Source organism: Apaloderma vittatum, unplaced genomic scaffold (genome assembly GCF_000703405.1).
Source record: "Apaloderma vittatum isolate BGI_N311 unplaced genomic scaffold, ASM70340v1 scaffold4586, whole genome shotgun sequence".
Classification (NCBI taxonomy): domain Eukaryota; kingdom Metazoa; phylum Chordata; class Aves; order Trogoniformes; family Trogonidae; genus Apaloderma; species Apaloderma vittatum.
The window spans coordinates 37,681-65,276 of NW_009722207.1; the positions used below are offsets into that span (position 1 = coordinate 37,681).

The 27,596-nt window shown below is 40.5% G+C and overlaps 1 protein-coding gene across 1 annotated transcript in view; it reads right to left on the reverse strand.

Moving 5' to 3' along the window:
* Positions 1-3,378: 3,378 nt before the first annotated feature.
* Positions 3,379-27,596, reverse strand: part of ZNF521 (zinc finger protein 521) — a 209,275-nt gene continuing 185,057 nt past the window's right edge. Inside the window, exon 7 of the mRNA XM_009871678.1 lies at positions 3,379-4,207. Within this exon, the coding sequence (XP_009869980.1) occupies positions 4,178-4,207 (30 nt within the window). The 3' untranslated portion in view covers positions 3,379-4,177. The remainder of the gene's footprint in view (positions 4,208-27,596) is intronic.

Sequence of the window (27,596 nt, forward strand, 5' to 3'; positions counted from 1 at the left end):
GATGTTGCTCAGTCTTGTTCCATATTTAATTAACTTTCCTTTTTTTAAACTTGTGATGGTGGAGACAATAACAAATAGCTCTGAAAAGAGAGCGAGCTTTGAAACATGAGTGAAACCTTGTCAGGCTTTTGTGTGCCACACACAGAAGATCCGCGCACAGGAGTTGGTGGCCGGGGACTGCCCAGCTCCTGGGGGAGTGCATTGCCACAGCATTCACAGTTCACTACTACTACTAACAACAGCAACAACAACAATAATAATAATAATTAAAGAAATCTTCTGCATGCAAATAAGGGAAGTAACATGGGGAAGGAAAATGGATGTATTAAATGGAATGGGTAAAATAGGCCTAAACTTGTTTATTTTTGTGCTGCTACAGAGCAGTGAAGCAAATAGTTTAAAGGGAATGGCACATTGCCCACTAAGATGTAAAGGGCGTGTGAACATTAATTGAGCATCAGTGTATGACTGAACACATTAGACAGGAATCGAGGTAACATTTCTGAATTCATGGATGGTCTTATCCTATGGAGTCCTTCATATTGCCTCATCCTAGACAGTTCTGCAACAGCAGCACAATATTCTGTTTTCACACCGAGCTATTTTTAATTGTCACCAATTATAATTCATTTACTTTTATGTGTCCTGGTTGTCACAAAATTAACATTTGTAAGTCTTTCCCTTTGCAGACTGTGAGAATCTGCTGTGACATCTCAATAAAGCGGGATTCAATCAAGGTGTGAATGAATTGTTAATCTTGTTATAAATAGAAGGTGCCATATGTTGGTAAGGAAGGGATGTCTGTCTTTTTCTGTTGTTGAGGACAGTGGTAATGAGACAAAGTAAGTGGTCATGCCAGAATTACTAATAAAGGCTCAGTCACTGAGACACAGAGAGGACTTCAGCTTTCCACGTGCTGTTGAGAAGGAAATGATAACTATCAATGTGTTTTACGCAGAGTCTTTAAACTATTCTTTCTGGAGTTTGCAGTGACTTCTAAATTGCGAAAAGCAGTGAGAGCACTAGACTTGAAGCAAACCAAAGAAATTCTAACTGCCCTGTGAAATGGAAAGTCTAATTTAGGCAACCAGCTATGAAAATGCAAATGATGGTAAAATCCCCTATTTTGGATAACTGAATGTCATAAAGGCCTAATACACATTTATTTCCAGATCATCTTTTGTTCAGGTGAGGAATCAATGCATTTCCTCATAAATCCAGTCTTCAGTTATTACCTGGGTAGATCGCTTCACTGGTGCAGTATAAATTCCATATTTATACCTGTTCTAGGTCTGCAACCTTCAATAACCACAGCTCTGGCAAACAAGCAGAAGGACTAATCATTTTATTAAACTATCACTTACAGTAAAACTCATGTCCACTTGAAATATTGGGAATAAGGCCAGCCTCAGAAGTAAAAGGATACCTTGTCCATCAGTCTATCCACACAACATTTTTGAATGGGTTTATCCTTTCACATTAGGTTAAGGGTATGAGGAGGAGCTTCTCTTAGCCTTTGCTGACCCAGGCCAGAGAAAGGCATGTCATAGCTGAAGTGCACACACAGAGAGCTGTGTCTTTTCTTCCAACAGGCAAGATGATCTGCCTCCCCTGTTGATTTTTCTAAATGCTGTGGCAATTCCCCAAGGAATGCTCAGTTCTCATTGGGAAGTTCACATGTCTTCCATAATCTATTTAAACAGCTATTTGGGTATCACTGAGAAACCTGTTACTCTAGAAAAGGTAAGAGGATTCCAGCACGTGATACTAGCAGCCGGCTCTCAGAAGCCACCTGGGGCTGCCTGTGGCTGTAAGACCTCTTCATTCCCCACTATTGACCTGAAGGGACAGTCAATGCATAAAGTCTTCATCACATTTGCCGTTGCTCTGTTTACTGTTCCTTTATTTACATATCTAGAAATTCAACATCTTTGCATGTTTTGCAAGCTGTCATGACATGAGACGCTAGTAATATGCTATGTTTTGCTTGCTAACATATTTTTGACATATTTTAGCTTTTGATTATAAGATTGCATCTTTCCCAGCTACCATCTGTCTCAACTCAGTGGCACTCTGGCATTTACAAAAACAGTAGGGTGTAATATTTCTTATATACTTGAACTCTACTAGAAACATGTTATTTTCAGTCTTAACCAATATGTCACACTTTCACACATGAAGGCTGAAATGTCTTACATCCTTTAAGGTATCTGTCAAAAATAAAGAACATATCATCACATTCAATTTGGCTGAGATGAGCAATATATTAATGAGCATAAGAATGGGAACAGTTTCTGACTTATAAATAGAACTGGCATTTTACAAGCCTTGTGTATTCGTATCCGTATCTATCCTTTTGTCAGCACAAATGAGATATGCAAAACCCAGGAATTTCTTTTTGTGTTTGGCAAAATATGCACAATATTCTCAAAGCTGGAGCTTTAAAGATGACACATTATTTATTGGTGTATCTAGTAACCGGTTTCTGACTTTACTCCTTTCCTCTCCATCCTCCATCTGTGGAGAGTCAAAATGTGACATTCAGCAAACTAGAAATCACAATTGATATCTACCCTGACAGCACTAGCCAAGCAGCTCCAGCGATTTGGACTTGTGATGTGCAGATCTTTAACTGCAGTATTCAGCAACACTGGTTTCCATGGGATAAAACCAGTAATTTCAGCAACAAGGTAAGATAGCAAAATAGCTGGAGAATGTTTTTTGGTCCTTTTTCATATGTGAGTTGGAGTAGTGGGGTAAGCAAGGAAAGCTTTTATCCCCTTCTTTCCTCTTCTGCAGGCAGTCAGGAGCCAATTCAGAGCTGAGCAAACCTGTGAGGTCTTGTGACAGCTCCGTAGGGCCATGGTGCTAGTGAGCATCATCCCATGGTAGGCACCACCTCCAGTTCTGCTGCCCGTGTCAGAAGAGAGGGTGACGAACTGCTCAGTGCTACTGGCAGAGCTGCAGCGGCTCCCTGTTGTCACTGCTACATCCAACACACTAAATAGCAAAGCACTGAAATGCACTGCTAATTGCCCACAGAAGATGTGCAGTGACTCCTCTGGCAACCAACATATCAAGTGTATGGGTATGAAATTGCTGAGCCTGACAAATAGAATAAACTAACAAACAAAATCTGAAAACAGTGAATATTGCCCTCCAGCACACATTGCTTTGCAATGGGCCAGCAGATCTACTTCTGTCATTACAGTTACTTAAATGTCTAGCTTTGAGAAAAGGGACCTACTCCTACTGAGCAGTGTAGAGGTCCTGAAGCAATGGGATTCCACGTCTCGGTGGTCCTTTAAGTATGACAGGAGCAGTAGCAATAATGCTTCTTTTCCAAGGAAAAAGACAAGACACAAGTATGCTCACACATAATGGTAAACTGAATTTATTTCCTTTTGGAAAACAATTCCAGTAATCTCCAGGTTCAGATCGCAGAGTAAACATTAATAACAGTAACATACAGGTTAGTTCAACTGATTCAAGAATTTGGCCATGTGAAATCATTAAGGAAAGTCTTGAACACTCAAAGCTTCAAACGGTATCCAGAAAAAAAATTTCTTTGACAATCTACATAACAACTATTGCATATATGGTAATGCTATCTGTCATATCGCAAGGCTTACAAATATATATATGGGCCTTATTCAATTGTGAGTTCCTGCTCTGTGAGAATGAGTCTCTTCATATTTTTTGCAAGAATCTTCAGCAATAAAAAATAGTCTTAGATTCATCCGTTTGTATACCAAAAGAGAGATTTCTAGACTGAAGTTTAAACGAAAGGAAGGCCAAACAGAGCTGTAACAGAACGTAGCTATTACCTTCTCCCTCTTCCTTGAAAATGACACTTTTTCTTAAGCTTTTTTTTTCCCCTCACACAGTATTATTATTATTTGTATCTTTCTTGAATAGGGCCCAAGTCCACTTGTCTTTATAAGACCATTTTAGTATCAGACAACATAATACATGTGCAACACTTTATATACAGGAAGTCTATCCGGTGCTCAAAAGTTCAAACACATGAACATCCAACAGTTTCGATAATACAAGTTTTATGGTACAATACAATGTTTCTGAATAATATACATTAACAATGAAAGTTTCGTGCAAAGAGTAAAACGTGTTCCCTTTTTGTGCCACAAAGAATTCTCTAGAAGAGACGGGCCTTGCACTAACTGCTGTGCTGGGTCATCGTATGATTCTGTAACAAAAACAAAAGAAACAGCTTAGTCACAGGACAGGTATTTCTGTGCAAAAGAAAGATGCAGAAATGATTCTCCCAACATTTCTCTGAAAACGATGGACTGGGAAGAGAGTATGTTTGAATTCTCCTTGTTTTAGACCAGGTAGAAGAAGTGTCTTTATCAAAGAGGGGGGTTTTCCCATCTGTTTCACACTGATGTTCTCTCCATGTGACACCAGAACAGCAATGCGCTCTCTCTAGGTACGTTTGGGCTGACCTGCCCTGATGAAACCGCATCCCGGGTCAGCAGTTCTGGTGTCCGCTTACATACAGCTCATGGTTTATGCATTATGTAAATGAGAACTGTCATAAAAGACCTTGCTGCCTACAAACCAAAAATATGCCAGTTGGACCGTTCTTCTTAGACTATGGCACCACTTCAAATGTTTTATTGCATTAAAACCTATTTCCCCCTAAACAGTATCCACAGTATATTCTGGTAAATTATTCCGTGCCTAGCAGAGAACTCAAAGACTGCTGAGAAAACAGGAGGGGCTGCCACAGCTCTTTCTTTGGTCACCAAAACCCACAAGTATTTTTCCTCGAGTGAATGCAGTGCCTTATGTGAGGTGACACAGCGTGGACTTTGGAGTCTGAAATTCTGCTTTCCCGTATGAGTAATTACCAAAACCAGTAAACACAAGTTTTGCCCTCTTTCCAACTGCTGCCCTCATTGAGTTGACCACTTTTAGGGATGAGAGATGCTATTTCAATGCCTGCACTGGCTCAGATCTTTCACAAGCATCGGGCTAACAGCACAGTTCCAATGTAGCATGTGTTAAGTCTTCTACAATGTACACTGGATCCACAGACAACTGGAAAAGATCTGTGAATGCTGCTTCTCAGACAACAGGGCAGCCACTGATTAGTGATGAATTTTCCCCTTAGTAATCTGGGCCAGATTTGGCCAAGTGACCCAGAGAGCAGAGTTGACACGTCCCATAATTTACTCCCAGCACGACCAGTCCCTTCACTCTGCTTTATTAAGTTAATTTGTCTTAAAACCCCTTTGGACCAACGCACTTCATGATGAACCTGTTCCCACAAGACAGTCATCATTTTCTATGAAGTGAACATCTACTGAACCATACCCTCCAGAGCCATCTACGAAAAGGCACATGAAAACAGCCTTGCTGAAACAAATGTGAAATACAGCGTGACTGCAGACCAGCCTGAGAGTTCTCCCTCCCTTCCTTCTTCTCTCTCCTGAAACTGTGCACGCACACAAACAATAGTTCATGGGACATTTGGCAAGGAAAGGACCTTACAGTAAGACTGAGGAATTTTTAATGTAGTGCCATTCTCAAGATTAAAGGAAAATGACCCAGTGACACTCCAAGATGCAATTTCCAGATGTGAATACAAAATGATTTAATGCTGATGGCAGGAATTCCAGACTGTCCAAGGCCAGAGAGTGTTAAAAAAATACACTCTACCACTTGATTTCTTCTAGATCCCTATCCTTCCCAGAAAATAATTTCAAAATGCTGTAAAGAAATAACAATAGCTGCGGACGAAAATGTTGGCTGGTCACAGGTAATGGGCTCTGACTTTAAACCACAAAAGCAAGGAAATCAAGAGTTAAGCCTGACAGTCAGCCCTTTTGTCATCCTGTTGTGTCCATTTATTGCCACACTTAGAGCACAACACCACGGGCTTATTTGAGACCCTGCAGTACCGAGAAACAACAGGACAAGTTAAATATGGAGTGGCAGCCTGAATTCTGATCTTTTCTCTACTTCTGAGTAGGTGAAGTAATACACCCGATCTTACATTGCAGAGAGTTATTTGGAGGGGGTCTTTTGTTTCTAATCTACTGAGAGCAAGCATGTCATTCATGCCCATTTTTATTTCTTTTACTAACTGAAAAATGAATAATCAGCTTGAGGCTGGATGAACAGTTGCATATGAGGCAGTCAAAAGGTGTTTTAGAAGTGTAGCTGCAGCTCTGGCTGCAATGACATTTTTGATTAAAATATAAAAAGCCCCAAACATGGAGACAAAATAAAACACTGCGCAAGGACTGACTTGCTCCTGCTCTCAGTGTCCCTGACTCCTGTGCCCTGGCACAAAATGAGATTCTCTAGAGATAATGAAGAGATAATAGAAAAAAATACAAGTGCTGCAGAGAAAATTGAGACAGGGCAGAATATGAACATGGGGAAATGCTTTGAGCAGTTTAGGCCTTAAGAAGGCAACTATACTTACTGTAAACAGTCAAAACAAAACACAGTTTTCAAAGTAATTAAGGCTCTCCAAACGTGAGGGACTAGGGAGAAATACCTATTTGGCTAAGTGGCAAAAATACAGTGGAAGCACTTGAGAAGCATAACACTGACAAGATGAGCAGGCGAAGGATGGGAGGAGAGAGATAAGAAAAGGAGGAAAATTCTGTAATCCCACAGAGAGCCATATTCCACTCCACCAAAAGCCATCTATTGGAGACCCCATGTCTAAGTGACTGAAAATTGCAAACATTAATCCCAGTTATGAACTGTTGTTGTTTTTATGAGGGGTGTTGTGTTTAAAAATTTAGGGCAAAAATTCTCCTCCATTATCCACACAGCAGATCTCTACTCTGATCATCTCTTTGCCTTGTGTGCAGCGAGCAACCCGCCTCCCCGGCAGTGGGAGTTCAGGCAGGCGGGAAAAGCAGAATTTGGAGCTCCTGCCAGCAGGGACGCAGCAGGGACACAGGAGCACGGTACACCCAGGGAGAGCACAATATTACAGTCGAGATACCCTGTGTAGCTCGGAGAGTGTGCTGCCCTTCACTAAAGACACAGCACACAAGCTTGAAACACGCCTCCTTCGGAAACTTCAAAAAAAGTTGCCTGAGTTTGAAGCAATTAGTGCACCACTCACCAAAAAGAAGTCATTTAACGAAGTACTGGAGATATCATATGCTCCCCTTCTTTGCCTCTCCCAAATTTGATTGCATATAAACACATCTGTTTAATTGTGAGGTAGTCTCCCTACGAAGCAAAGATTTCAATTTCCTACTTATCCATAGAAAGGGAAAAAATCTTTTTCTTAACATAATGTTTCCTGGACTTCAGCAACAGCTATGTTAACATTTCCAAGAGCAGTGATTTCATGAGGAGAAACTAGTTTGCAAACACAAATGCAAGCTTTGCATGCACAAAATGGAGGAAGAGTGAAGCCTGAGGCGTGTGCATTTGTTAGCATATTAGATATAAACCAAGCCAGGAAAACTCCTGCATCCCCAATTTCCCTGTCTTAGTGTTATCTGGAAAGCAAGTGTATTCCCTGGGAAAATCTGAATTCAATATATTTCACAAGCAAAATAAACTCCTAAAATGCATTTGCCCTGTTCCTAGAGATAATTTCTTGATAATTTCTTTTGTTAGCAGAATCTAAAAGTCCAAGTGTTATGTGAACTGCTATAAAATCACACGCCACCACTTTTCTGGATGAAAATGCTTTGAGATATCTCTGTTGTTAATGGTAAGGAGTTAAAAACCAGCAAAGATTTCACGATAATACTGGGTGGAAAAATCTCCTCGGCAAAAAAAAGACCCATGTATAAAAAGGTTGCAGAAATGCATGAGACAAAAGAGGTAATAATACTTTTTGTTGTTCAGTGTATGTCTTTGTGTTTCAGACAAAACATGGGAAGTATCAGCTAGCAAAAAGTTCCACCCACAGCATGAAAATTAATGAAGAAAAAGTACCCACAGATAGCCACAGACTCACTAGCCCGCTAGAATCTTTAATGTGAACTGCTGTTGCACTCAATTTAAATGGGACTTCTGGTTTTTATGACTAGATGAAACAAGACATGGTTGTACCCGACAAACAGTGCAAAGAGGGTACACGTGAAGAAATATAAAGACAAAATGTAGATGCATTATTTCAACAGATGGTAACAGTACCACAGCAGCATGTTATTTTTTCCTTAGTTCAAGAACATAAACATCAGTAATCAATCATCACTGATTAAGTAATTATGATACCTTACATGTTATTGCTTATCTGGAATCCTTTATCTGTGCACATTAGGGATCATCTTGTAATTTTTTGTGTTAAAAAAAGGAGGGGAAAAAAAAAAAGCACCCCACTGCACTGCAATACAGTTCCAGGCTGTAAAACAGAACTCTACATTACTATCAACCTTTAAGCACTACAATTTATTTTTTTTTTAACAAAAGCAATTGGTTTCCAACAGGCTGGATAATAAGTCTTTTGACCTGCATTCTTCTCTGACCCATTAAGGTCACCCCTGTGCTCGGGCATATAGCTGACTTAGGAAATGCCTGCAAGTCCTGCATTTCATCTCCTGCCCACTCAAAATAAAGCTTTCTTTAAATGTGTCTGTACGGGTCCCTGAAGACCAGGGAGGCATCCCTGTAGTGGGCAATGGAGGGACAGAAGCTTCTGCCTTTATTAATGAATGCAGACCATTATGAGTCTGGCTGGCTCCTGCACTGTTCCCAGAAGCATATACTGTACGTGACTTAAAATGCTAGAATATTGACACAAAGCGAGCTGGGCACCCCTAAGGAAAATTACTCCTTGGATATAATGTAGGCTCGTAACAGCTATTAGAGTACAAAATAAAACCCTCCGGGATCAAACTGACATATACCGCATTCTACCTACTCCTCAAACATTAGAAGAATTTCTTTGTGAAGGCATTCTCAAGGACAGCATTAAACTGACTTTTGTAGCAATCTGCAACAGCTTTTTGGCTTACAGCTTTTAGTACTAAATCTCTAGTTTGAATCAATAGAAGTACTATATCTTCCACATTAATCAATACATTTTGTTCAATACATGTTCTATTAAATTATACTTTCTAATCAAGATTTTCTGCCTCTCTTCCCTTCTTTTTCTTCCAACTTCTTACCCTGTACTATACTTTTCAAACTGTCTGCAGCTAATGAGAGTATGCTGGATTTTCCAGAACCAAAGGGGAAGAAAGAAAGGGTCATGGAAAAGGCAAGCCCAGCAAAACCTTAAGCGTGGTGTAATGACGACTGCCGTTTCACAGTGTCAACATGGTTTCCAGAACTTCGGTCTGATGCTTTGCTACTTAACTGATTGTCATGACATAAGACCTCTCACGCAGCAAGCTCTGCAGTGGACACGGCTGAAATACTATATCATGAGGAAAGGCGGGGGGAGGAGGGAAGAGGAGCACTAAGTGGTAACACCAGAAAGAAATAAATAAAACTTATTCAGACATAAATACAACTTCAAAAAAAATCTCAGAAAAGGCTGCTGTTTGTACCTTTTCTTCATATTTGTGCTGCTTCAGTACTGCAGCACAGTTTCTTGTCAAAGTCCCATTACATTGTGGCATTCTTCTTTCCTGGGAAGCTGTAATATGATTACACCCAAGACTAAATTGATGAGATATTTAGATTGTTGAGATACTAAGATTAAATGCACACTATAAATTAAGACGTAAAAAGATATTATTTAATCCAAGTCTTTGGGGATATTTGAAACATTTAGATAGACGATGTCTCCAGCAACCTGAGTGATGTACACAGCTACAGTAAATGACTTTTCCACACCTGTGTTAGGTTTGGTTGAATATGGTTATTCTTCACAAGCAGAAAATCTGAAATGTAATGTCAAAATGATAAACATGTACATTGCAGGCATTTGCCACTGTCTTACAGATCAGAAACTACATTGATGTCCCTCACTTAGAATCAGTTCTCTTGTCTCCACATTATCACCGTGAACCTCAGAGAAACTGTTGCGCTTTCTTTTGACATTTAACATTATTTTACTCAGCTCACAATAGTACTTTATAATACTTCCTAGATGACACTGTGTCACCATTAAAGAAAAAAAGGTGAAATAGCATAATAAAAGAGAAGAATAAGAATTCACAGAATTTAAAGACAGAAAAGACCCATTAGGGCTTTTTCTCCACCCATCTTGCCAGCGCTGGATTATTGCCTATAGTGTAATTTCAAGTGTTTTGCCCAGTCCAATTTTAATTAGAGCTTCCAACGCTCCTCTTGGGAGACTGTTTCACAGCTTCACAGACCTCAGGGTTAGGATTTTTTTCCTGATGTTCATCCCAGGAGAGGAAGAGGCTCAGCCAGCCCCAAATCACACATGAAACCAAATCTGCATAGTCAGGAGCTGGTTTCAGTAGAATATCTGGGCCATTTTAAACCATCTGAAGGCAGTAAACTTACTTCCAATGCCCCCAAACATTAAGGGTCTGGCTCCACTGATGCTGCAAGCAATTAAGAAGATTCTGTTACATGGAGTTCTCAGGCTGTTGCTATACAGGTAAAAACGTAGTATAGGTGGGATTTGTGTTCCCATCATAACAGAAACCACTTCAACAGTCCATCTCCATCGAATAAACTAACTGAAGGTTAGGGATACAGCTATGTCCATTCTCTGCTATAGACCTTAATTGTACTGACAGAGTATCTATGAACACTCAGATTTTAAACATTTCTGCACTTTTCATGTAGGTGAAAAATAAAAAGAGCAACTTCATTTGAAGTTCATCAACAGATGATGTGTCCATAGATTATTTTCACTCCCAGGCCCTTCTCTTTCTTTCATAAAATGCGAAATACAAGAAATTAACTTATGTTGTTATAACTGAAACCTTGGAATTAACAAGTTTCTCATGTGCTTAATCCTGGGAACTACAATGTTTCCAAGACCAAGTAATACATGTTCAGATTTCAGTGGTCACAGTTATCCTGAGCGAATGAGGGAGCTGGAAAGGAGATGACATCTAGCAGATTTTCATACGTAAAAAGTAGGAAACGAAATGGAGACTTTGGAGGTGTGGATAGAACAGAAAAAATTCCAGGCAAACTGTCCCTGCCACCAGCACCTCCAGTATTGCAGTGCAGCTGGCAGAGCAGGAGGAGTACCAGTGAAGTTTTAAACGCACTAAAGTACACACGGAGTTTCATCCAGGCCAAGTTTGATCACCAGCATAGACTTAACAAAATACAGTTTCTGAAACTTGAGATTCCCAAAGAAATAAGAATTTGATCTGAACTGAAACAGCTATTTCCACAACAAAGAAGGGGCCAAATCTCAAGAGAATCTGTGTTCCCATAAATACCACTTATGTGTGGTGAGCTGGTCTGTTCTCAGACACGATAGCCAATTAAATGGCCAGCTTAGGTCATGACTGACCACTGTTGACAATGATAATTTAGGAAAGTCTACAGTGAATTGCACTTATTCATATAAATTGGTTCACGTAAGCTATGTGATTTGTTATTATATTAATGTCTCTGAAATGGCATGACTGCTAATCAGATCATACTCTTTATTGTATTTATGTAAAACTCCCAGTGTTCTGTTTCTTCTACTCAAACATTTCCAGCCGGGACAGAGAAAACCTATCCATAAAAAAATCTGAAATTGGCTAGCACGTTCTCAGGGATACAAACTGAAAATTAAAGCCAAACCCAAACAAAACCCCTGATACCTATTTTTCTTCAGAGACTTACAGCAATTCACTAGTAAAATGTCAATGATTCCTTTTGGGTTTATTATTATATGTGAGTACATATAAGACAGACTGGCTGCATGGAAAAGAGTGACATATAATCCCAGGTACAGCAAATAAGACCATCATTGTCACCAGAAGAGAACAGACACAAACATAAGTATCTGTTCACCATCCCTGCACCTTCTGTATTACAAGTGTTGGCAGGGGGCTCCTGGTTAAGCCTCTGACATAAAATCAGAGTAGGTCCAAGTCTGTTTTAACCTCCAGTGCCAGGCAACAGTCTTCCCTTACCCTATCTTACCCTATCTTACCCTATCTTACCCTATCTGGTGTTCACTGAAATAAAATGGAACTTGGAACAATCTCTTCCATTCTAGGCAAGGCGTGCCTGGCTGCACTGGCAAGATACATATAACTTAAATGATAAGATGGTGGGGATGGGGAGAGAAGGCAGTGGTTAGCACACGTTCACAACAATTCCTTTAAACTGCAAAACCTTCTGGTCTTTTATGCTGCAGAGGGGCTCTACTGCTAATCAGGAGCCAGGTGTAAGACTTTCGTGATACTGTCAGTGTTTGAAATTAATACACGAGCACACTTCCCCAATAAGAAAATTGTTCATTAGGTGGGAATAAAAGCTTAAACAAAAAAGGCAAAAGGAGACACTTCTGAGAAATATATCAAAAGTCTTATTACTTTAGAATATGGTTATGATTACCATGGTATAAATTAAGAGAAAATCCTCTGAAATCAAGGGAGTCTCAAGACAAGTAAGAAGTGAGCCAGGCCTGTAGGGTTTAAAACAAAGTGAATACTGCCCACGTACTGATTGATTCTTGTACCTCCTCTGCAGACGGCACAACCAAAAGTCTCCTCGCCCTGTCAGACACAGCCAGGCAAGGAGCAAGCAGAACCCAAAGCTGAACAAATCCATCTTCATCTGTCGCTATTGTACAACAGAGTAACGGGGGACAACAAGCTTTGATAGGCAACACCGCCTAATAAGATATTCAGGGATTAAGTCAGTGTTTTACAGACATGTGTTCATGGGCTAGTTGTTGCTCCGCTTTAATTTTTTTCCTTGCAATGTTTAATTTATCATGCTAGTGCTTTCTAAACTACAACATCTGTAAACAAGTTTAAGTTTGAACTGGAGCTATGTTATGTACAGCTACCTTTATAGGTCAAATCCAATTAAACAAACTACTAGTAAATATTTAACAGCCCAGTGCAGTAATTAGTGACAAATAATGGAAGCTTAAATTGATAATTGCACAGAAATATCCTGCTGGAAACATTGCACTTTTCTTGCTTCTCCTGTTTCTCTCATACTCACCGAATCTTGATAGATCTTTTTTCAGAGATTAAACTGACAAATGAATCCGGATTTTACACTCATTTGTTTGGTTTGCAATGAAGCTTTCTATGAGTTGTGAGAAGGAACCTTCCAAGAGAAACTTCTTCTTCTTAAATTTCCACTCTGGGGTCTCTGATTTAAAGCAGAGGAACTGCTAGATCATGAATTGATTTCAAATCTTAAACCAACCGGCAGGTCCAGAATTTAAGCTCCTGTTCATAGGATTCAAAAGGTCACCCAATTAAAGCAGGGAAACACACAGAGCTGTGATTTATATGCAAAGGGCAACCTTTAAAACAATGATCCTTTCCAGTTTTCCACAGGTGCATGTACAAGAATTCCTTTGAACAAAATTACAAGTGAAATTACAAGTTTCTTGATACAGCCTGAAATGAAAGCGCTGTAACTTGTCTGCACTCTTATTATATGGACAGACGCATCCCACACTTGTATCGATCGCCGAGTTCACCTCCCTGCCTCATGACATAACACTGGGTATTGTGCTTGCCAGGTGACAAAGGGACAGCCTGGAATCTGGATTCCCCGCACATTGCCAGCTGGTGCGTGGGGCCTTGTACAACAGCACTCGGCACACTGGAGGTTATGGATCAGCCCGCGATTAACTCAAAGCGACTAACACTGCTTTCGCTCAGCTAAAAGCAAACCGTGAACCAGACCGGTTTTAAAATCACCAAGCCTGGCTTTTGTACATGGAAATCATATTTGGTAGCTATCCACTCAGCAAGTGTACTCACACCCAGTTAAGAGGATGTGTAAATGGACTGGTGCATATTTCAGGTGCTGAAATCAGGAACATAAGTGGAAATATGTCCTCTCATTGATGGTATATCAATTTTAAAATGTGTAGGAAAGAAAAAGAAAACTTAAGGAGTTCTGCTAGCCCTCCTCCTCTTCTAAATGCTCCGAACTCTGCTGCACATCGCCTCGCCTTTTTCCTTCAAGACACTTTGCAAGGAAAGCCAGCCTGAGCAGATTTGACAGTAACGGCCAAAGATTTCTGAGCTGATAAGCAGAGGCCCCCACGGCTTTCACTTTCTGACTTCCTTCACAACTGTTTACTGTGCCAGTCCATCTTGGACATCCTATACTCCCTATTCCTACAGCTCTTCAAACAAGGAATAGTGGGAACTGGGGTAGTGCTTATGTGGCAGGCTTGGGGTGTGTGTGAATTACAAATCTATTTGCTGGAAAAGAAAATAAGGACAGTTTTTATCCCTTCCCAGCTGGTAAATAGTTAGACAGTTAAGAATCCTGTGTTGAGACATTTTGTTCTTAGAACAACCTCATCTGAGTTTCCTCTTTTTCAGTCCAAGAAACACTATGTTGTAAAGGTGACTTTTAGCAAGACTAGAATGCTATTTTGCCCTTTATAACAAAGTCACTACTTCTCTAAATTCTGTAAGGAAACACACTGTAAATCAATAAATCTGGAGCATTTACTGACATGTGGTAACAGGACAATAACATTTTATGTCTGTCATTGTGGTTGTTGGTTGTAAAATGCAGAAGTCTGGATTCTCTATTGTCTTTGTTTTGCTGTCATTTGCATTTGTGTAAAAGAAGTGTGAAATGTGACCACAGCTAAATGGGAGGAATTTTACTCTCACTTTCTCCTGTTTTCAGAATCTAGAAAAGAGGGAAGACAGTGAAGCCCCATGCCTATGTTTTAATACTCCCCTCTCCAAACAAGAAGTACTACACAAAGAAGCATCCTTTAATGCCTCTTTCTTTCCTCCCTGTGAGGGAAGAACTATCCTCCTACCAAATGTCATTCTTTGAGGTTGGTCATTCTATTTCCTGTCACACAGCTGGCCAGTGACACGTTGCAAGTCAGACATGTCATTAAATCCTGCCGTGACTGTGCACTGACAGTCAAAGAAATGCCCCCCTCACCTCTGGGTTTGGCTTGTGATGCCCTGGTACTCCCGTCTCCCTGGCTATCTCCTGCAGCTGCCGCTTTCACTCCTTGTTGCCCACTAGGACTGTTTTTCAGAGTGGCAATCTTCTGATTGAGTGAAAAGAATCACATTTAGGAGGAAAATAACTGGAGACAACACTTACACTCCCTTGCTGTCCGTGTTTAGTGCCAAGGTGTCTGAAATACAGAACTTGAACTCCTTTACAAAAAGATGTGCTGTAGCTATGGTGAGGCTAATCTATAAGCCTTGCAGTCTTATGTAATTTGGCACTCCAAGTTAATTTTGATTCATTACAATAAACCCCACCTAATTAAAATAACTCTTTAAAGTGAAGTATTAGCTTGATCCCAGGAAAAAAAAAAAAGCACAGAATCTTTGCTATCTGAGGGTGTGATTCATCATACCACTGTGCATACTTATATAAATTCAAAGGTAAGCTATAAACAAGTACCCACAGCAATAGTGCCATGCATAAAGGGGCAGGCAACAGGAGGCCTGCTTTCTAATCAGCCCTCAAAGGAACCTGCCACACAGAAGTGGCACTTATTCTAATTTAAAGCTCTCACAGTTACTTTACCTTAGCAAAATTTATAAACTAATAACTTTAGTAAACAGACTGGCACTCCAAACAGAAAAACAAAACCAACACAACAGTTCAGGCCCACAGAGAAAGCAGCTTTCCCAGAAAGGTACTGTCTTCAACAATGAGATAAAACATTTTTGTTTGGGAGGCTACTCTTATGGTCCCTGATGTTCAGTAACAGTTCTGCACCATCCCATTAGATCCGTACTGTCACTTCACTGTGGTCTATAATCTATTTGCCCTGCAAATCTTTTCAGCATCTCAAGTCATTTTACACATCTGTATATTTGTGCTCTGGTCAGCTCAACCAAAGGAATACTTCTGGGTTTGAAAGAGCCTACTCTGGGACTGTGGCTTTGCTTCAAATGTCATTAAATTGTCAGGGCAATCTGCTTTCAAAATGTCAGTTTAAAAGCATCTTTAATATTTTCAATTAAAGTTCATATTCTTTCACATTTCTGTTATTTTTGCTTCGCAGTAACTGCTAAAAATTACAAAAATTATACTGTTCATTTATACACATGAAGAAAAAAAAAAAAGAAAACCAGAATCCAATAGTAAGGGCTAAGCAGAAAAGCTCTGTAATATGTGCAGACAACATTGGAATTTTTTTTGTTATATCCTAAAACACACCACTTTGTAGAAAGTTCCTTTTCAAATCAAAGCAATACTACAGTAAAACAACTGCAGGCAAAATTTCTAAGACACGATGCAGTTTATGTCAGAACGCTCATCACTTCAGGCTGACCTGTCAAACTATCTTGGGGAACACGGTAAAAAGGCAAATCTGCAAGTCTGTAAGAAACTTTTGAATGATAAAAGATTGCGTGGCTCACAAACCACAGAATGCTGTTCAGCGTTAACTGAGCTGTACTAATGCTTACAGCAGATGTCCGTCCCTTCCTACTGCTTAGAGGCACACCTGCTTGAGCTGTGCTCCTAAGGCCACTGAGAGGGAGCCAATATTTTGAAGCTCTAACTGAAGAAATCAAACAAATAAAAAAATTGTGCCCGGATCAGTGATGTGGAACAGAGAGCAGAATTTGGTACCATGCACAGATACCTGCTACCAGCAACAGAGCCATGTTGTAAAATTTGATAGGGATGAAGTCAGCAAAACAACATTTTTAGACCTTGACAGAAAATTTCTAGCACCTACATCTTGAGGAGATGCTCCACACCTTGCAGAATCCAACCTCCACACCCAACCCCGTTCTTTATGAAAGCCAGTATGGTCTTAAGGTGCCTGTTTTTAGGCATTAGGGATTGAGATTTTGGCCACAGGGCTTTTCCACAAACAAGTGCAATTGTCAAGACAGTCTACAGACCTCACCAGAGAATAATTTCTAAAGGTTTTGGAAATCATCACTTTTCATAGATATATTTCTTTATTAATTTCTGCAGAACAGTTCAGCATCCGCAGAAACTTATCATTCTCTGCTAAACTGTGTATGTTTTCAGACCAATTCCTATACCACCACTGTATATTTTTGTAAAACCAGGTGGTCTAAACATCCAAATCTTGGGCCACCGCAGTCCTCAGAGCACATTATAGTATTCATAAGGCTGCCCAAACATATGCCAGCTCGTAATAGCCCCCACAGGATTGTTATATCAATTAAATATCCTTGGAATTCATTGGAGTCTGAGACACGTCTGTGAGGACCAAAAGGGAGTGATACAGAACCAGCTAGTAAAATAAACAGGAATTGCTGCGTACTGAGAGAATCCTTGGCTGTCTGACTAAGGTACCTTTTATACTGGCAAGGGATGCAAATTGGAGCCCGAGGATCTGCACTTTCATTTTCAAAGCACTTTGCAAACATCAACCACTTCACCTTCACACCATTGCTTCGAGGGAAGTAAATATGTGCAGTTCCAGCATCCTCTGTTTTCTGGAGGTGCAAAGAAGCACAGGGTGTTTTTATAGGCACAGTCTATGTTCACGCACAAAAGGGACCTTTTGACAACCTCTTCATTCGTGGGTAAATAAGTTTCTTTAGGCCACTGAGGGACTTGGTGGCAGAACAGGGATTACTGGAGAGATCGGTGCTAAGTCCTGCCTCCCCTGCAACACACTGGAGCAACTTGCTGAATTCCAGCTGCACGCTGCTTTGCTGCAGAGGACAGATTACTACATGTCATCCTCTATAATCTCTCCTGTAAGAGGGATTCTACACATGCTTCCTGGGGACCCTCCCCTTTGCTTCCCCCCCTAAATGGTGGCAGGGTTAGAGACAAGTTGTTTTCTCAGGGCTGAGATTAAAAACGGCTCCGTGTTTTGATAAGCATTCCTCTGAAACATGGGCTCTGTGTGTGTGTGTGTGTGTCTGAAAACGACCCCAATGAAAGGAAGGAATGAGAGATGCTAAACAATGCTGCGCAAAGTTGCAGACTGTTCGGCTACAGGCCAGAAAATGAATCCAATTTTTCATTCTGTCATTATAAATATTTCAGTGCAAATGGTACTGATTTTCTGCAACTGTGGTTAGGCAAAGGGCCTCCGAGTGAATATTTAAGAAAAAAAAAAAACGAAAAAAAAAAACAAAGGAAAAGAAGAAGACAGAACGGAAAAAAAATGAAAGAGAAGAGGTAAGGGGGGGAAATTAAGGCTAGCAACCAATTAATTTCAAACTTTCAGCGTAAAAGACTCTGGGAAAAATTCTACAGTGATGCAGCGTGTGACTCGCAGAAGGAGGAAAAAAAACATTTACTCTGCTCTTCTTCTGACAGTTTCTCATAAAATATCTGCAGTCCATCTATCTTTTAGTACTCCAGGCTCCTCTGGAGAGCAGAAAATAGTAGTTTAAAGCTCACTTCAGTGCCAGTCTGCGGGAGATTGCTTTCCACAGGACCCCTGCTGATGCAGGCCTAGGGGAAGAGGCCCAGGAGTTATTCAATCAGTCCAAGGCTCTGGGGCGGCCGGGGCTCCTTTGAGGGCTGATTATAAAGCTGCCCTCCTGTTGCCTGCCTCCGAACTGAACGAAATGAGCAGCCTCTTGCTGAGCAGATTCTGCAAGAAGGAATTTCACCTGTCATGGAGTTTGTCAGAGTTTCAGGATTTATCTTGGTGCAAAATTAATAAAATACCAACTAGGATTTCAGCCTGACTACTCAGCTGTGTCATCTCAAAGCGATCTTTCACGTAAGAAAACCTGGACACAGAGCTACTGAAGTCATTCTTGCCCTACTTTTGCTCGGGAGCTTTGGCGGGATGCTAAGACCGAATAATAAAACGATTAGAGGTGAATTTCCTTACAATTACACCCAACGTCAAGCACTGGGTGGGTGCTACCGTCCTAACGCCTGACCTTCCACCTTACTTCTGTGGCTCCTAAGTCTCCCTGGAATAAGCTAGGAATCCAAAATAGAAAAAGATAATTTCTGCAGTTTATAACCTAGCAGGTCCCTTATGGCAGCACATCTGTTAAGTTCATACACCGGTATTCCAGGTCTGGATTTGATTTACAAGTTTTAAAGGAATACAAACAGCAGACTACATAAGATTACATTCAGTGAAACACTGCAAATTAATATTGCTGTGACAGTCAAGTACATGGTCTTTTAACCATATTCGGAGTCTAATATTGCTGTAAGGTGCCAGGTTGATAAAGCATCATCTCAAACCTCTGTGAACTGAATTCAGTCCTTTTAAAGCTAGACAGTCTCACCGGTCTTCTGACAGTGCCTTACAGCAATAATAATAATGATAAAAAATCTTTGTACACTACCTATTTAAGTAAGGCTCTGCGAGTTTACAGCACTTGGTCACATGAATTTCAAGTCTCAGGTAGCATGGAAGCAATTAACTTGCAGTCTGAAAGAGAGCTTTTCAGCTAGAAGAGGAGATCAACTTGCAGAAAATAAAATTGTCGTCAGCTAAGCCAGCTGATGGGTAAATAAATATTATTCAATTTACAATGCCAGTGGTTCAGATCTTAGCATGGGGAAACAGAGATCCACTGTACCAAGAAACAGCAAAATAGGCCCAGATTCAGAACAAAGCTGAGTTCACTGTCAATAGCTCTTACCCTACATTGTGGCAATTTCTATACAGCGTTCAAAGCTGTTTGCTGTTTGAAGTAGCAAATCCAGCTTTCTGTCTACTTGCTCGTCATCATTTTCTAACGTGGGCTTAAAACAAATGGCAACATGTCCCTTTTCTACCTCCTCACCCTTTAAATGACAATTCAACATTAACATACATCATAAAGCCACCTTTACCAAGCACTAGTAGTTTGACAGTTTTAACACCGAGAGATCTCACAGTAAAGAGAGAGAGGGAAAGCACGCAAGTGAATGCACAGATGGTGGGAGGGGACACAGGGTGCTCTCAGCAGGCTACAGTAGAGATGCATTAACTCCACAGAGGGATAAGGGCTTCCCACCCGTACAGTCATGAATTATAACTGAGCATGGGAGTGAGTTCTTAGTGCCTGTCTCACAGCAAATATACTGTTCCATTTTCCTGCACAATCACCTTTCACCTTTACAAACGCAAAGCAAAGCAAAATGCACCACTAATATTTAACAATATCACAGTTCTTTATATTACACAGCACACATCTGTACACACAAAGTATGTGGGGAAGCAGAATATTCATCGACACAGGGTGTCCCTAAGCAGATTTACACACCCATGATCAGTGCCTGTGTCTAGCGATTCCACTGCAAAATGAGACTATAACAATACAGATAAACAACTAAAGCTGCATGTAGAAATGTGTGTAACTCAGCAGTACTGGCTCACAAGAACTGAATCATCTCTTTTTCTCTTCCCTTCTTAAAAGGGTGGAGGACACTGAATTTCAGCTTTGAACACAAAGGAAGCTCAATGTAAAAAAATATAATCATGAGAGTCTGCAAAATCCCACTTTTTTCAGACAAAATTATATTTCAGCCACCGTTTGATCAAAGCATGGTGAACCTGACCCCAATAACAGGTAGAAAAGCTAAACCTAAAAGCTGATCCTCCTGGCTGGGATTTTGTAATGAACAGCTCCAGTTGTGTAGCCATCTGCATCTGAGTCTTTTTTGACTAATGCTTGGAATAGAGCAATCTAATGATGATCTTTTTTTTTTTCAAAAAGAAACAAAAAAAGAGAAAAATAAGGAAAGTCACCACTTTTGAGCCAAGACTGCTGTTTATTGGAGTTTCCTGGATGTGTCTCTTTATGAATCACTGACCACACCTTGATTTCACAAACTATCTGCACCTTCTCCCTAGGGAAATTCATCCCCTCCCAACTTTCCTCCTACGCAGTGATGAACCTATCAATGTAGAAAACTTGTTATTTTAGGCAGCTGAAAATTTGACCAATTTTAAAGGATTCATTTACCATGCCTTTCGCTTTCGTTTAAATCCTCAGTGTTCCTGTTCTAAATGACAGCACCGCAAGCACTGCTTTTAAGCACTATTCATCTTGCCTAACACATCTCAGCCTTTCACACAGAAGGCTGCTCTCTCTCCAACAATGGAGCCTTACTCCTTTATAGCTTGAGGGCAGAGACTGTTACTAGCTGTAGACTTGCTGCAAATATCACAATAAAGGATACAAATGTGAATTTCTCTTAAAATACGGGTTCAGCTCTGGAGGTACCTTGCTTTAGAAAACTCTGTGAAGAGCAAACAATATATCTTTTTCCAAAACGCACAGCATCCACCCAGTTGAAACAGCTTTGCCAAATGATCTAACACGCCAATGGAATCGAGATGCTTGCGAATTCTATACTTTTCTCCAATTTGAGTCTCTAATTGATATTTTAGTTTCGTTTACATTTAATATACCCAATCTTGGTTTGGCAGCATGTCTTGCAGAATATTAAAATAATACAGAACAAACATTCCCCTCTCTCTCCAAACCCCTGGAGATTGAGGAGGTGCAGGGCTATCGAGCCAAGCGCTGTGATAGAAGGAAGGATTCAGACTACAGATCTTAATAAGTGGCAGGTTTGCTGCTACTGAGCCCGTCTACCTACGCTTTGGTACACCAACACCAGAGGGGGGTGAGGATGTCAGGGTATACAGAGGCCACAGCAACCTTCTGCCAGTGTTGTGGAAGGAAGAGGGGGTAGACCTGCAGTGGCAATCTTTCAGTGATAACGTTGTGCCATCACTTGTTGGGAAACAGCACGATCAGTGGAGAGTGGAGCCAGGAATGAGGAGCTCATTCGTGGGAATGGAGTGAGGGGGGCCAGCAGTGGAGTGGGGGGAAGGGAGGCAGATTTGCAGAACTGGCCATGAAGCTCCTCAGTACACCATAGCTGGATGCTTCATAAAGTCACACTGATGACAGTCCCGGAGATGGCCATCTGTTGTCAGCTCTGGGCCAGATGAAAGATAATATAATGGCAGCTACTGGTAGCTAACAGCAGGGCAGTTGTAGGAAGGAATGCGTCCTAGAATGAAGAAGTGGTGCTTCCTGTTTAGCACAGAAAATCAGTCATCGATATCAACTACATTAGCAAGAAATTAATGGATGGACAATTAAGAGAACTGAACTGATCTACTAGGGAAATTATTCAAATGCAAACAGAGTGCTTATTTCTTCTGCTTACTCCAGGTGTATGAGCCAACTGCTCTGACTAATGGCAAAGTGTAGGCTGAAACGTTCAGGGCACAGATGATAAAACCTCATTTTCTGCAAAGGGCAGAATTCCATTTCTAACGATTATTCGTGGGTCAGGGAATACATTTACTGCTTCCCTTGCCCTCGATCTACAACAGGACTCCCTGATGTTCACAAAGGTTTCTACAAGGACTGAGAGTAGAAATTGGCCTTTATGTGATAACTGAACTTCTGCTTATTATTGTCATGATTTATTTTTACAAGTGTCTTATCATTATTATCAGAATCACTCAGCAGAAAAATGTTTGCCTTCCCAAGTACTTATTATTTCTATCTTGTTTCTTTCTTTGCCCCACAATCTCCTTTCTACTGCTCTTCTACTCCTTTGTCTTTCATTTCCTTCTTCTGCCTTTCTGTGCATTTTTCTTTCTGCAGCCACTTGCTTCTTTAGGTTGAAAACTCGGACACCTCACTGGTTCATTTGCTAAAACAATCAGAAATCCTGATGTTACTGTTGACGTGTAATGTCACTGATACGTTTCAGAATCAACATTTAAAAAGAAAAACGAACAGTGGAGCTTATCTTCTCATTGTCACAGTTTCATGCTGCTTTCAAATTGGAGACAACAAACTTAATTGAACATATTTACATGACAGTCATTGCAGTCTCACAGATTATGAACTGCACTATATTACCTGATTCTGAAGAATCTATTTAATGTCGACCATACAAGGCAACAGGGAGAACAGATGCAAACTATGGGTTAATCTTTTTTTGTTGCTGCTGTTCATTTGGGGTTTTTTGAAAATAAATACTTACATTTTACAAAAATAATCCAGGCATACAAGAGCATAAACAGGACAGAGTAGGCAAATAGCTACATATGTTCAAGCACATACACATTTAATTATGATTCTGTCCCCCTTGAAAGAGAAAGAATACACATTTTTGTTTATTTTTGTACGGGTACTTTGTGGGTGTAGCTCAGTACTTATTTTGGACAGTATACTTAGCTTCCAATGCTTCGCCATTTTACTGTTCTTTAAGCCCGAATTTCTTTTCAAGATTAAAATGGTGTATTTGAAGACAATATTTACCACTTAACTGCTAAACTGTCTTTGTCAGTTAATTCTGTAATTTCGTCAATGATATCATTCAAGATTCTGAAAAAAACAGACTCACAATTGTGATTCAATTGCTCCAGAAGTTTAAGAAAAGTTCTCTCAGGGAATGTATAAGGGATGTCGTGAACACGTTGTTTACTGCTCATGTACAGGGAAAAGTGTGGAAAATTTCACAGGCTGACTGTTATATGTAGAGTTATAAGTATATGAAGTATATGGAGACAAATAAGAACCATTAGTAGCACTAAGTTCATCTTTGTCAAGCGCTGTTAAGCGAAATCGGTCCCTGAAAACCTCTGGCACTTTGGGCTTGGTGAGGTTTGCAATGTGTTATAAATATTCATGAACTAACAAACAACCCACAGGGAGTGTTTAGATTTGAATAGGCCTATGAAAGGTGGGTGAACTCACAAGCTCTGAACTTGGAGATTTTTTATTTAGCAAAGAATTACTGCATGGAAATCTAATACGGCCATAACACACCTTGATCCTCAGGAGGGAAGGGGCACTGGAAGGGAATTCAAAGTATTTTTTTGGGTATTTAAACTTTGACATTGAAGCAAAATACTTGCAGGGGAAACACTTTGAAGGTATGTCTTTAAAGAGCCACTGCATGAGTGCCTCCACCATGCTTCTCTTGATTGCCTTTTTGAGAAAATTTGTAAAGAAAATAATTCCCCCTTCTAGAGAGAAATCTCAAGTCTCAGGAACACAAGTCTGAATTTTTTAAATCTTTAGAAGACATAGGAGAATACTCAATGCACATACTGGTGTACACTAATATCCACATATCTATCTGAAACAGAAAGCATAGTAAGGGCTTGGGAAAAAAAGAACTCAAACTAGTAATACTGTAATGCATGGAGCTAGTTCCCTCGAAACACGGGCATTAATTACAATCATAGTATCTCTGGCACACATATTATCATCATCATTCTCACACACGACATGGAGAGCATGCGTGGTTAAGTAGAACAAGTTAACACCCGACCTCACAACAGAATCCAGCTCTCCTGACTTCTAGGTGTTTGCTCTGAAAAAAGCAACCTGACTGCCTGCTAAGGGCTAAGGCTAACATTACCAAACGTGGCACCTGTATTTAGGCATCAAAAGTGTTTTGCTGAAATCTTAAACGAGGCTATGGCTGCTCAGCACCTATGCTTTTATCAAGATTCCTAACTTCAGGCATTTCTGACCTGATTTCCCAATGTACTCAGCACCAGCATCTTGCACTGGCCTTAACTGCAGCTAGAGGTGCTCAGCACCCTCTCAGAAATAGGCCATTGAGTTTGAAAATGTTGGCCTAAAGCTTTGACTGTTAATTGGATTTCAGGTAGGCTTCTTTTCAAGAAGTTATTCCCTGCTGGCTCTTGGCCTTTGGGGCCCAGAAAGCCAGCATCTGTGTTCCACTCCTCACCCTAAGAGTTTGGGGACCTAGAAATGCCAGAACTAATCTCCACTTTCCCTTAAAAAATGTTTTGAGGTCTTTTCTTTGTGAAGAAAACATCCTTGAAAATCTAACTTTACCTGCAGGTTTGAAAGTTTTGTCCCTGTTTTTGTGTAAAGAGTATAAATTATTCATGGTCTCTCCTGCTGTCATGGAAGGCTCACTGTTGGGACCTATATGATAGACAGACTCAACTACTGTGGGGACCTTGGCAAAACAATCCTATATGGAGGCAGTGGTGCCACTGCTGCTATGGCCGATGCTATTCCCACACCGGTCTCTTTCCCGACTGGCCCCAGAAGGCCTCTGCCACAAGGAGACAACCCCGGCCCAGGTTAATTACCAGTTTTCTCTAGCTGACCCCCAAATGAGAGAATAGTGTTTGAATCCCAGCTCTGCTACTGTTTCTGCTAAAGGTCTCGGTCAAGTCTTTTAGTTCTTCAAATAGCCTAGAGCTTGCTTAGCTCTGCTCTGGCTCAGGTCAAGGGTATTTTAAAGGCCATTTTAAAATGCTGAGATTTTTTGGGAGCATTTTACAATGCAGAGATCTTTGGAAAGTTTAACCCTTAAAGAAATGAGGAAGAAACTGGAAGATTAGTTTCGACAGTCCTAACCTTGGAAGATGAAAATGTTAAAACTGGAAAGCCAGACAGGGACACTCATAAAGCTACATAAGACTTCTGGAAACTCTTCTACACTGCCTATGTCCCACTCTGCTTCTGCTGCTTGCACTGGGAGCTGAGACTGTTCTTCTGCTGTTTTAAGTGACATGAGTAACATCTGCTATGAGTGCTTCATTCTTTCTTTCATCCTTTCCCTGGGGAAGGAACTGTGTCTTGTTTTGGAAGAGCTCTGTTGCGTGGGTTGGGATTTTGGGGAAGGTTTAGAAATCTACATGCAGGTAGATGTTTATATGAGAAAAGGGAGCCTTTGCACGTCTAGGTGCACCCTACTCTTAAAAGTGTATCTTCAGGACACTCACAACAATACTTAACTGTTGCAGAAGTCTGTTCCATGCTCCCATGCCAGTCTGTGAGAAAGTTCTAGCTTCTGTGCAAACAAGCTTCAGCTCTCTGATAAAAACACTCACAAAGCAGGGCTGTCAGCTACTGTGCTGTTACCAAACGGTAAGAGCTTCTCAGGTGATCTCTGAGACGTTCTGGACCCAGTCCACCAAGAATATTAAGGATTGTCTCAGAGCACAACTGTACAAACATGTAGGAAGGCAGTGTAGATAGCAAGAGAGCACGTTGAATATGCTCCTAGTCTCCTTTGCTACTAAGGAACAGTGCTGCAGCTCTCTGTACTAGCTGGGACGTCTTAGAGGCTGATGGCTTCACGCCCAGGTATTCTGCGTGGATGGAGTCCAGACTGGAAGCAGGGGGGGCACAAATCACTGAGGCCAGGTCCCTTTTGAACAAGATGGGAAGCAACTGCTGATTCAATTATTTCTTGCCCTAGTTTTCATGTCTGTTAAGCACAGACACTTAACTACCCCATGGGCAACTAATTATTAGTCACAAAGTGTTAAGTAAATGTTCTAATTCACCAAAAAGAGATACAGTTTTTGTACTGGGCAAAATGGTCCTGAGAGGTCATGTAATCTCTGCTAGCGTCATATTCAGAACTATTATCACTTATAAAACACCGATAAAACCTGTACAATTATTCAGCAATTCTACTGGACGTTAGTACTTCTCTGACTCAGCAATACCTAGAAAAAATCTAAAACGAATCCACGCACTCAGGGTAACACCCTACAAGAGTGTCTCACTGCTGCCCACAAGCACTATTATATGTTCTGTTGACTCTGGAAGGACTAGGACTGGAAATAGGAAAGGAGTGTCTACTCCTCATCAGGGACAAGGGAAGCGCAAACACCATTCAAGCACCTAATCCTGAATCCAAAGACTAAAGCAAGAGAAACGAGAACTGGTAATGTCATGAGGACAAGAAAGGGAAGGTTTAATCAGCACGAATTACTTTACCATTATTAAATGAAAATTCAGTATTAAATTAGCCGTAAGTTTCTTTACTTTGTTATTAATTATAAGTTCAGTATTATGGATGACAGATGGAGAAGAGTGTTTTAGTTATATCCACCCTGTACAGAGAACTGTATGATCACACTCCAAGTGTTCAGTTAGAAGATTTTCACCTTTTGAGAGACATCTAGCCACTGTATAACCCTTTGCAGCTTCCTTATCTGATACCTAGATGGGATATATTTCCAATTTTAATTATTGTTACAAGTCTATTCCTGAAAAGGCCTTATCGTATTAAGCATGTCTTATTAAAAGCTTTCTATTCTAAAAATAAACATTTTTAGGAATGTACTTTTTCAACTTCATTTCAAAAGCATAAATATACCACATGACTTTTTGAATATGTAAGTATGAAAATTCACAACTTGTAACACTCTTAAAGCATACGCTTCTGCTACAGAAGGTTTTCATTTGCTTCCTTTCTATGAAGCAGCATCTCCAAAAATTTAAAGATAGTTCAATAACTATGGATCACGAAGCCATTTAAAGGAAGGGTCAAAGGCTGGAGAAGGGCGAGCTATGGAGATGATCTTAAAACAAAGAGCAAGTTCCTGTAAAATCTCGTTATTTCAACTTAGAGGTTGAGTGATGCATTGCAAGTTTGATTTTCGGGACCGGTCATTTACTCTTTGTTCTCACTAGAATGTGATCCTATGGGATTGTCTTGCATTCCTAAAAGGGGCCTGGAGTGAAACCATGGAAACCTCTAAAGAGAGACCTACTTGTTTTTTGCGTTGAGAAGATAGGTAATGAGGGGATAGTGACTTCCCCAAGGTGAGATGAACATAGTATGTGCAGATTCTT